This window comes from Manacus candei, unplaced genomic scaffold, assembly GCF_025592945.1.
Source record: "Manacus candei isolate 608988 ecotype Guabito, Panama unplaced genomic scaffold, ASM2559294v1 h1tg000016l, whole genome shotgun sequence".
Lineage (NCBI taxonomy): Eukaryota > Metazoa > Chordata > Aves > Passeriformes > Pipridae > Manacus > Manacus candei.
In genome coordinates, this window is record NW_026138064.1 from 8,615,000 (window position 1) to 8,627,908 (window position 12,909).

Below are 12,909 nucleotides of genomic sequence, written 5' to 3' on the forward strand. Positions count from 1 at the left end.
GAAAATGGCCTCAAGTTGCGCCAGGTGAGGTTTAGGCTCACCTAAAGGGTAGTCAAGAGTAGTCAGCACAGGAAGATCCACCCACAGTCCCCAAGTTCCACTCAGTTATGGTTCCGCTCAGGGTCTGCCTGCTTGGTCAAGAGAGTCCTGAGTAGCTCCTGAGACCGGGTTTGCACTCGGGGGTGAGGATGCCGAGAACCTGCTGAGCCTGGCGGTGGGGACAAAGGCTGGGGCTTGAGGGCTGGGAGATGTAGCTGTGGGGGCTGTGACATCACAGAGGCTGGGCCACGATGGGAGCTGTGGCCAGGGGCATCGCGAGGCAGCCCCAGCCCCAACACAGTTGGACTAAGAGGACCACTGAGTGCCCATGTAGGGGGAATGCTGGGCTGGATGGGGGTCGGGGCAGATACCTAGGGGCTCTCTAACCCAGAATGAGAGTTAGGACCCCCAGAGCACGGCATAGTTCTCCCTTTGGGGCTAGAAGAAGAGGGCTCAGGGCTCTCAGTGGTGCCAGGTGTCCAGAGAAACTTTCTGGGTGCGACAGGTGCCCCCAGCCCCCTGTTCTCTCCCACCCAGACCTGCTTACCCCCTTTCTTCCCAGTAGGCCATGTCTCCAACACTGGTCCTCATTCTGGCTCTGTTGGCCACCCATCCTGGGTTGAAGCTGGACTACCAGATGGATGCAGACACAGCCAAACAGATGCTGAAACGGGAGAATTACCTACATCAGCAGATGGCTCAGCTGCTGCAGGAGATTGAGGAGGGGAGCACAGACATGGTGGAAGACCCGCTCCTTTGTGCCCCGCAGCAGCATTGGCTGTTTTGGAGCCCTGCAGCAGCAGCCCTGGTCCTGCTCACTGGGGGCTGCTGGCTGGCCAGGAGAAGGAAGTGTGCCTCTGCCAGCTGCAGGGAGCAGGAGAGTTCCAGCAGCAAGGACAAAGGTGACAAGAAGGAGAGCTCCAGAAGCAAGGAGGTCAACAAGAAAGTGAGCTCCCACAGTGAGAAAAAGACCAAGGAGCAGGAGAGCTCCATCTGCAAGGAGAAAGGCGATGAGCAGAAGAGCTCCAGAAGCAACAAGGCCAAGGAGCAGGTGAGCTCCAGGTGCAAAGGCAAAGGTGATGAGTGGCAGAGCTCTAGCACCAAGGACAAGGCAAATGAGCAGGAGAAGCTAAAGGGTCCACGCAGCAGTGTTAGCTCTTCGGCTGTGCCAGTCCCATCACCAATGGACACATTCAAGGTAAGGCTGAACAGGGCTGTCAGCAACCTGATCTAATTGAGAATGTCCCTGCTCACTGCAGGAAGGCAGGGGGTCAGACTTGATGGCCTTTAAAGGTCCCATTCTAATGCAACTATTCGGTGATTCCATAGCAAAATTTGTCCAGCACAAGTAAACAACTGAAGGAGCTGGTGGGTGACCTCCTTGGCATATGCCGAATGTTTTCCAAGAGGAACTTCATGCCAGAATTGCACCCAGCCACTGGGACCAGCACCTCTGAAGCCTGGAGCATCCACGAGAACAGCATCAACTACCGCCTGCTCGTGATCCTGCGGCCACCCTGCGGGCACTCGTTCAGCCTGGGCCCCACAGAGCAGCTGCCAGCAAGTTGCTCCTGCATTCGTGTGGTGCTGGAGTGCATGTGCTCGAGGGAGCAGCTGCTGGGGAAGATGTGGTGCTTTCTCCACCGGTCTGGTGACCATCTGCTGAGTGATCAGGACTCGTACCTCCTGGACACCCTGTGCACAGGTGACTACCTGGATGTGAAGAAAGTTGTCTGCTGGGTCCAAATGTTGGTGACATCAGCCTGGCTGCTTTTGCCTCAGTCACGGCACTGTCAGCTCACCGTGCTGCCCTCCTGCAGGTCCTGCAGGTTCCAGCTGACAGGCACCCCAGGGAGGCAGATCACCATGGAGATGGTGTTTGCAGTGCAGCAGGGCAGCTCAGGTGCCTACGTGAGCCTTGAGTAGGCAGCAGCCAGTGTTGCCAGTAGACGGTGGGGCTGGAGAGCAGCCACCTGTCAGACTCCCAGCAAAGGCCACCCACCAGGACAATTTCCACCTCAGAGCTGTGGACACCCTTCCCTGTCACCCAAGAGAGTGATGACGTGGTTCAAGAGGAGCTCAGCACAATCAGAGCTCGGGTAATCTCTGCCTGCCCAGCTGAACTGCAAAGCATAGACGTGTTGGAGGACAGAAGTATAGAAGAATACAAGCATAGGAGCAGAGAAGAATAGAACTGTGGGACCAAAGGAGAGTAGAAGACTGGAACATAGAAGCGTCAGAGAATAAAAGCGTAGGGGAATAGAATAGGAGAAGTTAGAAGTGTAGAGGTAGAGAAGAATAGAACTGTAGGACCATAGGAACATAGAAAAATAAAAGCATAGAAGCATAGAAGTGTAGAAGAGTAGAAGAGTAGAAGCATAGTACCATAGAGGAGTAGGAGAATAGAAGAGCAGAAGAACCTTAGAGTTGTTTGGGTTGTAAGAGATCTAAAAGATTATTAAAGATATTCCAGGAAGGAAGGAAGGAAGGAGGGAAGGAAGGAAGGAAGGAAGGAAGGAAGGAAGGAGGGAAGGAAGGAAGGAAGGAAGAAAGATGTAGGAAGATGTCTTCTCTGTTGTTTACCTCTCTGAGAAGAAAAGATATTCCTATTAATAGTTCCCAAAAGCTCACTCAAGAAGAATGGTGTTGACTGCAGTACTGAATCCACAGGCCACACTAGTTTCACAACCAGCAACATGGTTGAATTCTAAGCTAGTACTACAAAGTACACCAAAACAATCTTAGTCCAGACCTCATGGAGGGAGGATAAACATCTGGAAGCAATAGGACAAGAGGAAATGGCCTCAAACTGTGACAGGTAAGGTTTATGTTGTCTATTAGGGAACATTTTTACACCAAAAGGATTGGCACAGGCTTCCCAGGGCAGTTGTGGCGTCACCATCTCTGGAGCAATTGAAAACCCTGGAGATGTGGCACTAAGGGACATGGTTTAGCGGTGGGCTTGGTAGTGTTGGGTTAATGGTTGGACTCAAGGATCTTAGTGAGCTTTTCCAACCCAAATGACTCTATGATTCTGAAGGAGACATGGCTAAAGCTACCTAGACTACAAACATACACCTGATGTGCTACCTAGAGGAATCAAAAGAGCCCTTCAATGTGTCTTTTAAAAGTGTGTAAGGAAGGGCTTATTCTGGGTTCATGATACTTTTCATTCATGTAATGCTTTAGCACACCTGGTAGGTACTTCCTTTTAAGTGGTGGGGACTTGTCTAATAGCCACTCGTAGGTTGTGAGGATGATGTTGGCTATTTTCAGGGTAGTTTGGAAAAGAGGAGGAATGTGAAGCGGACTGATGCACCACAGGCTGGTGGCAGTCTTGAAGAAAAATGAGTTGAAGAAAGAAGATCAATAGTCCATGTAAAGTAAACATGCTTGCAGTCCAGAAATCAGAAAAATGGAAACAATAAAAATTGGGAAACTTTCCTACTAGGGCTCTACAAGGTTTTTTTAGTTTTAATTTCCCCTAATGTTTCCCTCTCTTTTATCACTCACGTTTCCTGCCTTTTTCTCCCCTCATATTTCTCACCCTTTCTGCCTCATGTCTTTTGCCCTTTTCCCCTCATATAGTGCTAGAGTGCTCGTGCTTGACGGGGCAGCTGCTGGGGAAGACATACTTTCTCCACCGGTCTGGTGACCAGCTGCTGAGTGATCAGGACTCGTACTTCCTGGACACTCTGTGCACAGGCGACTACTTGGAGTGGCAAAAGTCACCTACAGCATTCAAATGTTGGTGGGATCAGTGTGGCTGCTTTTGCCTCAGTTGAAGCACTGCCAGCTCATGGTGCTGCCTTCCTGCTGGTCCTGCAGGTTCCAGCTGACAGGCAGTACTGGAGAAAAATGAGTCAAAGTAACAAGGTCAGTAGTCCAGAGGTTAACACGCTTACAGTCCAGAAATGAGAAATATTGAAACAAGAAGAGGTGTCAATCTTTCCTGCTAAATCTCTACAACACACCAAGCCTGTATACCAAAGGCTTCCAAATTACTCTGAACATAGAAACCTTTGAAAAATCCTTTAGAAACTGACAGAGAGACATTCAAATGACTGAATGCCTTAGGAAGGGATGTCTTAGTTATTTTTTGGCATTGCTGTTCTTGTTCTACATCTCTTGTAGGTGGAGATGTCATCCTAAAAAAGAAGATCCAACTGTTAATTGCAAAATTTATGCTTTTTCCTCTATGTAAAATCTATTCATTACTGTTAAATGAGAAAAGAGTACTTCCTACAATAATTTGTCCTTGTAACTATAAAACTCTGTTCTAAAATAAGAAGGAATTAGACTATTGACTGGGTCTTGAGATGGGTTGCCTCATTTTTTTTTATGAGCTTGATGCAAACTATTTTTAAACATGTAGATTGGTAGGAAGGGGGAAAAAAAAAAAAAGCAACAGAAAAGAACCTGTGTCTGTTACTTTAAACATGCTAGAGGGAAAAGAGCACAAGGGAAATCAGAATCCTTTCTTGGGTATAAACATGCTGACATACATCAAATATTCATCAACTAAGTCTTTCTATTGTTGTCCAGGATCCTGTGCTTCAGAGATAAAAAGGAAAGGAAAAAAAAGCAAACACCATAAAGAAAAAGATGTGGAGTAATCTATCCCAAATTAGATGTCAGCCTGACCTCTGACACAGACTGGCTGAAGTCTTGAAGCCCTGAGTAAATTGATGGTTAAAATCTTAAATGGGATATAAAGTAATGAATGTAGGTCAAAGGGACATAAAGTAATGACTGTAGGTCAAAACGTTCTGAGATGGCTCCTCAGATACAGAAACAGAATCCTTTTAGTTTAAATGTTACCGTACAGCACTGAGTTATGATAAATAGAGGTCAAAGATGTCCATCCATGATTTTTTATATATGCTTCATATGACAGTATAAGAGTCACAGGTAATCTGTCTGGCAGCAATCCATCCATGTTCCTTCTTAGGATGTCTTTAACCAGGCTGTAGCATGTGGACAGCTAACTCAGTGACTACTGTCATTGCAGTTACTGATGCTGCTCAGATGTAGAAAATACACATCTCCATTCTTCATAGCGTCGTAACAGCAGTGGCATCCAGTAATTGAATACAAATAAAGATAACTTATAAAATAGATTATTTACTTGTGAATCCTATGAAGATGTTAGTTTGGGTTTGTTATAAATATAACACTAAAGCTTGCATTTGGGAAATGAACTAACAAGGTCTCTTTCTAGAATCATAGTAAATTAGTGTGGGCACAGTCTCAGTCTCATATGAAAAAAAAAGAACCTCCTCTGATTACTAACCATGATAGGTATTTTAAAAGGTCAATAAAGTGGAAAACAGAATTCAATTCGATTTATTGGGAGCAAGAATTAACTTATGCAAAAAGTTAAACTGGTAACAGTGAATGTTAAATATGGAGCAATTTTATTTAATTTTCAGCTCAGGTTATAAATCACTCTAAACGTAATGATCATTATATATGATTCCACTTCATTGCTGCATTACTTAAAGTTAAACACTGAGAAACTTTTTTTATGGAATCTGAAAAGACAGAAAAGACAAATTTCTAAGTTCAAACCTTGCTTTCACTGATGAAAAATAGTTAAATGGTGACAGCAACTTACGGTTTCTCAGTGTAGGCTTTTATTAAAGACATATTATTGTGGTTTTTCATCATTGTGGGAAGTCAGTCAGTTGCACCCTTCACCTGACCAGTTACAGAGTTCGAAATCTTCTCCCTCTGTTTTTACCCACAGGCCTCTGGAAGGAGGCAAGCAAATAATTCCTTTGTCCATGATGGTGGAGGTTTGTGTAGGGTACCCGGAACATGGAGAAAATTGAGGCAAGGATCTTCCAAGGTGGACTGTGAAGTTTTCCTTCTCCAGCAGTCCCTGCTTGTTTTGTGACTTGCATTTACATAAATTAAATAAAAAATAAAATTATATGGGGTTTTCTTGGAATGCCCTTACTTTATTTCAGAGGATGACTGTGCCTGCTCAGAAGTTTCAATAAACATATATACTATAACTTCCCAGGGAAAGAATTATCCTTTTTTCTCCAATGCCTCCATAATCAAAATATGTTACCTTCTAATGTTGTTCATGGAAGGGTGTTGTGTACAAAAGAACCATAAAATAGAACTAATCTTGTATAGTAAATCAAGTATGAATGATAAAAACTTCAAATATTACTCTTTTTTAGAACTGGTCAACTGTTTGCATTGCTTATGAATGTAATAAAACCTGAATATTTTGACTGATGTCCTTAGGAAATAATGGAGTTTTTTCAGGTTCTAATAACCAAGATATTTACTTTTCCTTGTAAATTTTCCTTCCAGTGGACTGTGTTCAAAACCAGATGTTTTTAGGATCTTTCCAAAATTTGGATATATATAAAATTATTCCATTCTCATGCAGCTTCCTTAGTGATATTGTTTATATTTATGAAATTTTCCAGGTATAAAATTCATTCTATCCATAAAGATGGTACTAGTAATGTCAAGGTCATGGTTCCAATCCCCATATGGACCATTCACTTAGGAGTTGGACTCTATGATTTTTGTGAGTTCTTCCAACTCAGAATATTCTGTGAAAGCTTTAGATTTTTATTATATTTACATCCAAAGCCGAATATTGTCAGGAATTTACAGATAATTTCAGTTGAAAGCAGACTTCTCTCCCCCTACCCATCTCCATGAGTGGAGAGAACATGGGAGAGAAGAAACACTGTGCCATGGTCTTTAGGGGAATAAAGAGTGTTTCACAGTTTGTCAGTGATGATGCTCTTCTCAGCCCTGCAGGTGCTGAGCCTTCTGGGAGATCCCAAGAAACAGCCTTGCATCCATGTCTGCCCCTTCCAGCTCTGCAGGTCAGGGTACTCTGCTTCATCAAGCTCCCTAAGGAATCTGGGTCTCGAATTCTGACATAATTTAGGCACTGATCCCTTAGAACCACCTCCTGGCCTCACCAGAGGTTCAAATGTTGGGTATGTTTCAGCTGAAACAGTTTGGAGTGAGCAAACTGAAATTTTCCATAAAGCTTTGGAGTTTTGTGAAAAGACTCACACTAAGTTCATTATATAATAATAGCAAGACTAAAAACAATGGCAATAATAATTTTAGTAATATATTGCTATGTAACCATAATTGTACTACATCACAATAACTATGTATTTACCATAGATGTGTGAGACAATGACCAAGGTAAAGTTATATTTTCAGCGCATTTCAGTAGCCCTTGGGGGTTCAGGACATACAGAATTCTTAAAATAAACACTTTTTGATAATTACCACCTGAGAAGTTAGGCAAATGGAATAGAATTTTAGTCTTTGCTTCAACAACTTTTTTTTAATAAAACAGAAAATTAGTAGTAACTTTTGAAAACAAACAATCATTTGTAATTCTTTTTTACAGTAGACTAGACTATCACTGTCTTGCAACTCTTTCTACCAATTTAGAGGTAGTGTTTAATTTGACAAATCTATTTTGAGGTGATAATAGTGAAAGTGGTAAAATTGTTCCCGGTTCTTGTGAGTTTTGGATGCAGGCAGGTTTTTGTGTTGGTTTTTTTTTGTTGTTTTTTTTAATTTTGTTCTGTACTGTTATTGCATTTATTCAGCCCATTAATATCTATCTGGATGACTTTCTTGAGCAAGGAGATTTCTGGGAAGCTTTCAATGATCATTCAGACAAATGGCAGTGTTTAAATACCTATGGAAAATCAAGCTACCAGTAACCTCCAGCACACTCAGGGAGCTTGTCTCTTTTCCTGAAAATGTCACTACCTTTAAACTATTTTTGGATGGGTCAAAGGGTGCAAAGTTAGGGTGAAATGACAAAACCCAGAAAAACTGAGAAGGCCCTAATCATCTTCCACATAGATATTCACTCTCCGTCTAAGGTCCTAATTCAAAATACATCCATAGTCAGAACCCCAATAGTATATACTTAAAAATAATACACTCCATCATGTGTTCAAAAGATGTGTCAGTCTCTAAAAATAACTCAGTCTTACTCAGGCTTCTATAACATCCTAGTCAATTTACTGCATTTTGGAAATAAGTGTACTGCCTGATTTGGAAACAAAATAAAATAAAACCAAACAAATCCATTGGAGGTTAATATTTTTCCATAAATAATTGACTATAAATTTGGTAGTGCAAGTTAAAGAAAGGAAGTATATTAAATAAGGATGTTCTCTGCTGCAAAAGAATGTCAGGTAGAGATACTAATTCATCATTTTGCTTTCAGTAGTTAGTTGGATGGAATTATTAAAGTAAATTTTTCTCCATCAGCTCAATGCTGGCAGCAGTCTGAAGGGGTTTCAGGGTTGCAATGAAACGTTAATTAATCCTGTATGTCTCACTGAGCACCAAAAGGAACAGTCATTTTGACTGATGTAACTGAACAAGGGTGGATATTTTCATCTTTAGGGCTAAGATATTAAGAGATGGAAGAACTGCACAAAGGAACAGCTTGAATAGGAGGTGTGCGCTAATTCCCTTCATTTTGTAGGAGCCTTTGTGGCAAGAAAGATCTGTGTCCTTCTGTCAATGCTTTTCCCAGCCTACAGAGGCTGGTACCCTCCGGACTGATGTGCAGGATGTGGCTCCGCAGCTGGATGTCCTTTAAGGATACTGCCTGGGCCAAATGCAAACTCTTCCTCCTCCAACAGTGAGAGGCTTGTTTTTCACCCAGATTGGGTTTAAGAATTAACACTGAACTGTTCCAAATCAAAAAGACCAAATTCCTTCTAGATGTATCCCCCTCTACCTGGCACACAAAATCTTCAATATTGATGTGACTATTGTAAGGAAGGAAAGAATGTTAAGAGCTGCTGAGGCAGACGTCCCAGGAAAGTGATCTTTGCTCCTCAGACCCTGGGGGAGATTCACAGGGAATTTAAGCCTTTGAATTCCTGTTCTTTTGTTCTGGTACCAAGTCGTGTCTTCAGTAATTGTAGACCTTAATTCAACTTTGTATTGAAGCTTAAAAAATTGAAACCTTTTTTCTCTGGACACATTCTTGGCTTGAACTTAGACACCATATTCTCAAGGATATGATGCCTTTCTAATGGCCTGTCATTGTGAAAGTACACATGCCTGTGTACTCCCTCGCCTTGGGAGAGGGAGAGAGTTGTGTGGCTAAGAGTCATAGAAGAATTTGTCAGGAATCTGTTGGGAGATTGTCCTGAGCCACAAATACAGTTGTTTGCCCAAAAGTACTTCTTTGAGTCTACTCAGAATACTCTTGTCACTCCCAAAGTAACCTGAAATGATCTATGAAATAATTTCTCCTTTGGATCTTCCCTCTAATAGAATTAGTGGTCCATTTTTCTTCTATTGCCACTTCTGTATCAGGCCAGATAGGAAATAAAATACCTGTTACCAAATGCCCTGCTAATGTGCCAGCCACAGCTGCAGCTGGATAAATGCCATTGGATTGAAGAAATTGGAATTTAATGCAATGATGGTTCAAAGGTTTTTGTCTTGGTTTATTTTGGTATTTTGTCTTTGCTTTGTTTTTTCTTTGTTGTTTTGTTTGTTTGAGGTTGGCAAGTCTATCATGTGAGAGAACGTGGACTGTGTTTTGGCACTAGGTGAACAAAATGCATGGTACAAATCCTTTGAACTGGAAAAACTGAAACATGCTTATTAGCTTGTTTTCTTATTTCCTTGTGCCTTCTTCTGTTATTAATTAGCTTGTTTCTGTCTAAAATAGCTTCTAAGGAAACATGTAAATTTTTCATTAGAATTACTCGCACAATATTTCCAAAATTCAGGAGTTCAGATATGATTCAAGATTTGTTTATCTGAGAGGAAAGCTCACTTTGATTAAAGCAGATTTTAAGTAAAACCTGCAAATAGTTCCTAAGCAAATCAAAACCAATTAAGCATGAAATATATTTGATCCTAGGTAATGTAAATAGAAATACCTCATGATTATTCGTGATAGACATCAAAAAAGAGAAAGGTATTGAAATGCTGCATAGAACTATACTTAATTCAGACAGACCAACCTCATCTACCTAGGCTTGTTCACACCTACAGGCTTTCATAATTCTTGGGTATTTTATGAAATTGGATTATGTAGTTAGACAGTTGATATACCTCCAGGTATGAAATTGCACAGATGAACTTGTGTGCCAGACTATTCATTCTGTTTACTGTGCCTATATAGAAAACAACACAGAAAATGCAGACAAAAATTTTTATTTTAGGTTCCTGACATTACCAACACTGTGCCTGGGGCTCCAGAGCAACGCTCTGAAGTAATTGCTGCTTCACAGATGGGGTCTCACAGTGGGTTCTGGCTGGCCAGCAGCCAGTCAGGGTGTGCTGACTTGGTGTTAGTGGTCATTATTTGGGAAACAGTCTATCTGAGGAGACAGTGTCTGGTGGGGAGCCAGAGATTGGCACGTGGTAAAGTCTGTTGCCTGGGTGAGGAGAAGGATGAGGGGACTGGACTTCCCCTGGGACACAGTATGGAGAAGAGGACATGTCAGCAGGGCAGAGAGGACACATCTCCTCTGTAACAGCCTGGCCTGGGCTGGTTCCCATCAGATGAGCTGTGGGAACCCCATCATGGGCACGTGGGGGTAGGCCTGGCTGTGACATGGCAGCTTTACCAGCCACCTCCAAAGATCCCTTCTGACATAACTTCATGACTCAATTACTGTCACTGTCTGCCACAGAACACCAGTTTTTATGGGTCAGCACTTCACTGTATATCCAAATAGAACCCTACATAGAGAAGAGAGACTGACATTCTTAGGCACTGAAGCAAAAGATTCATGGGGTCAGGGAGCAATGCACGCCTGAGCAAATGTGTAAGGCAAGGTTATAGCACGGAGATAAAGCCTTTATGGGCTGGAGTTCCAGGGAATCCATATGAAGATCCAGGGCTTTGCTAAAAGAAAGTTGTACTTGGACTCATGGAAGAGACTGAAGAGAGAAGGGCAGTGGCAAGAGAGGAGCACTTGTAGCTTGATATTGTGTTCTTAGTCTTTGCTTTGCATTTCCAAAAGAAACAGTTCAGTTACACTTTAATTACATCAGCTGGACCACCCAACAAAACGCATCACAACCCTATATGTAAAGAAGTGACCTCATATTCTCCCTTTGTGCTTCACCTTCACATCTATACAGCAAACTTGCAAAATTTTAAAATGAAGTTTAATTATATAAATGAGAATTACTACCAATAGTGGCTGATAATAATATTTTGAGATATTTCAATTAGTTCATTAGTTTTTTCTTTGCCAAATAATTGGTAGGAAACACTGGCATTTAACTGATTATGATAATTTTTCTCTATTTTTAATTCTGTTTTGATAAACAGTTCTTCAAGGGGCAATGCAGCCTGGGGAGTGTCTTTGAGATAATTATTTGAACAGAAATGACAGTCACCAGAAATGGCATAGATCTCTCTGCCTTATGCCCTGTCAGAATTGATGAACCCTGTGGAGTGTGGCTCTGAGAAGACTCAACATCCTTTTGTCAGATCAGAATTAAATTTTTGCCTCCTATATATTGGGTGGCTTATGATGGATCAGGAGCAGTAGAGATGTGTGCTGCATCAAACTCGGGACATTTTCTGTGTGGGTGTTTTGGTCTCTGGTGAGTTATGAGGACAGGCAGTACTCTGCAGCCCTGAAAAGGTTGTGGTGGAAACAGCATCAGTCTTCACAAAAGCACTAAGAGCATGTGAGCAAAGTAATGACTTCTCTTCATACACAGATGTGCTGCTTCCTGACAGTCACTTCTGTGAGGGTTTTAGTGGTACAAGGCTAAGGCAGAGCTGAAGAAGAGGGCAGGGGACAGATGATGCTGTGGGGGCTGTTACTGACCACTAGCCTCTGGCCATCCTGCTTCTCCTGTGGGACTTTACCCTCTCTGACATCAGCTGAAGGGAAACGAGGCTGGGCACGAGCCATAAGGGGATTTTTGGAGTGTGTCAGGAGTGACTTCATGGTGCAGTTTCCGAAGGGGCCAAGCAGGGACAGGCAGAGCTGGACCTACTGGTCAGCAAGGAGGGGATGCTGGGGAGGTAAAAGTCACAGGCTGTGGTGACCATGGAGCAGTCATGGTCAGGGTCTAGAGATAGTGAGGATTAGAGAAGAGGACCTACCCCAGGCTTTAGGAAAAGAAAGAAACTTTGGCATGTCTGAAGAAAACTAAAATAAGGGGCAAGGGAAGATGTACATGTGTTGGTGCAGATTTTCAAGGGTCCTGGTTTAAGAGTAAATGTAATGCTTTTCCATGGGACAGAAATTCCAGTACATTTACAGCCTCAGGGTAAAAGCCAAATCTCCAAGGAAAAGCCAGCTAACCACTTTTTACTGAGTAAAAAGCAGACTCAAATCATCAATACTGAGATCTGTACTCTTGTTTTGCAGCACAAAATTTGCACCAATGTTGTACAATGTTTTGAGGAACACAGGAATTATAGTTCAGGTACTTTATCTCTTCATTCCCTCCCATGGGTTAGGCTCCCCAAATAACCCTTTTTTTCCTTGACACAGGGGTAGCAGGTGGTTTCCATGGTGCCGACCTCAGGTACCTAAGAATGTTTGGGTATTTCCCAACATGCTGACCTCAGGACGTGTTTGAGGTGTAGCAGAAATGGACACAAAGATGGACAAAGTCATTACCACTTAAAAAAGGAGGGGACACATGTACACTCCACAGCTGTCCAAGGTGCTTTAAAAGGGAGATGCATTATGTAAATAACTGAAAGGAAAATTTTAAGGTACAGACAAAATAAAAATCCCAAAGCAACCTCCCAACAAAATGTTTCAGTTCAGATCAATCTGACCAAGGAAAATGCTTCCCCAGTGAAATTAAAAATTTTGCTCAGGGAATTTCTCTTTTAATGAT

The 12,909-nt window shown here is 42.4% G+C and overlaps 1 protein-coding gene across 1 annotated transcript; it reads left to right on the top strand.

Moving 5' to 3' along the window:
- The first annotated feature begins 292 nt into the window (after window positions 1-292).
- On the top strand, window positions 293-2,542 carry LOC127469006 (uncharacterized). Its single transcript, XM_051782802.1, has 3 exons — window positions 293-369; window positions 602-1,237; window positions 1,369-2,542. Exons 2-3 carry the CDS (start codon window positions 608-610, stop codon window positions 1,963-1,965), a joined length of 1,227 nt encoding a protein of 408 aa, XP_051638762.1. The 5' UTR covers window positions 293-369; window positions 602-607; the 3' UTR covers window positions 1,966-2,542.
- Window positions 2,543-12,909: the final 10,367 nt, after the last annotated feature.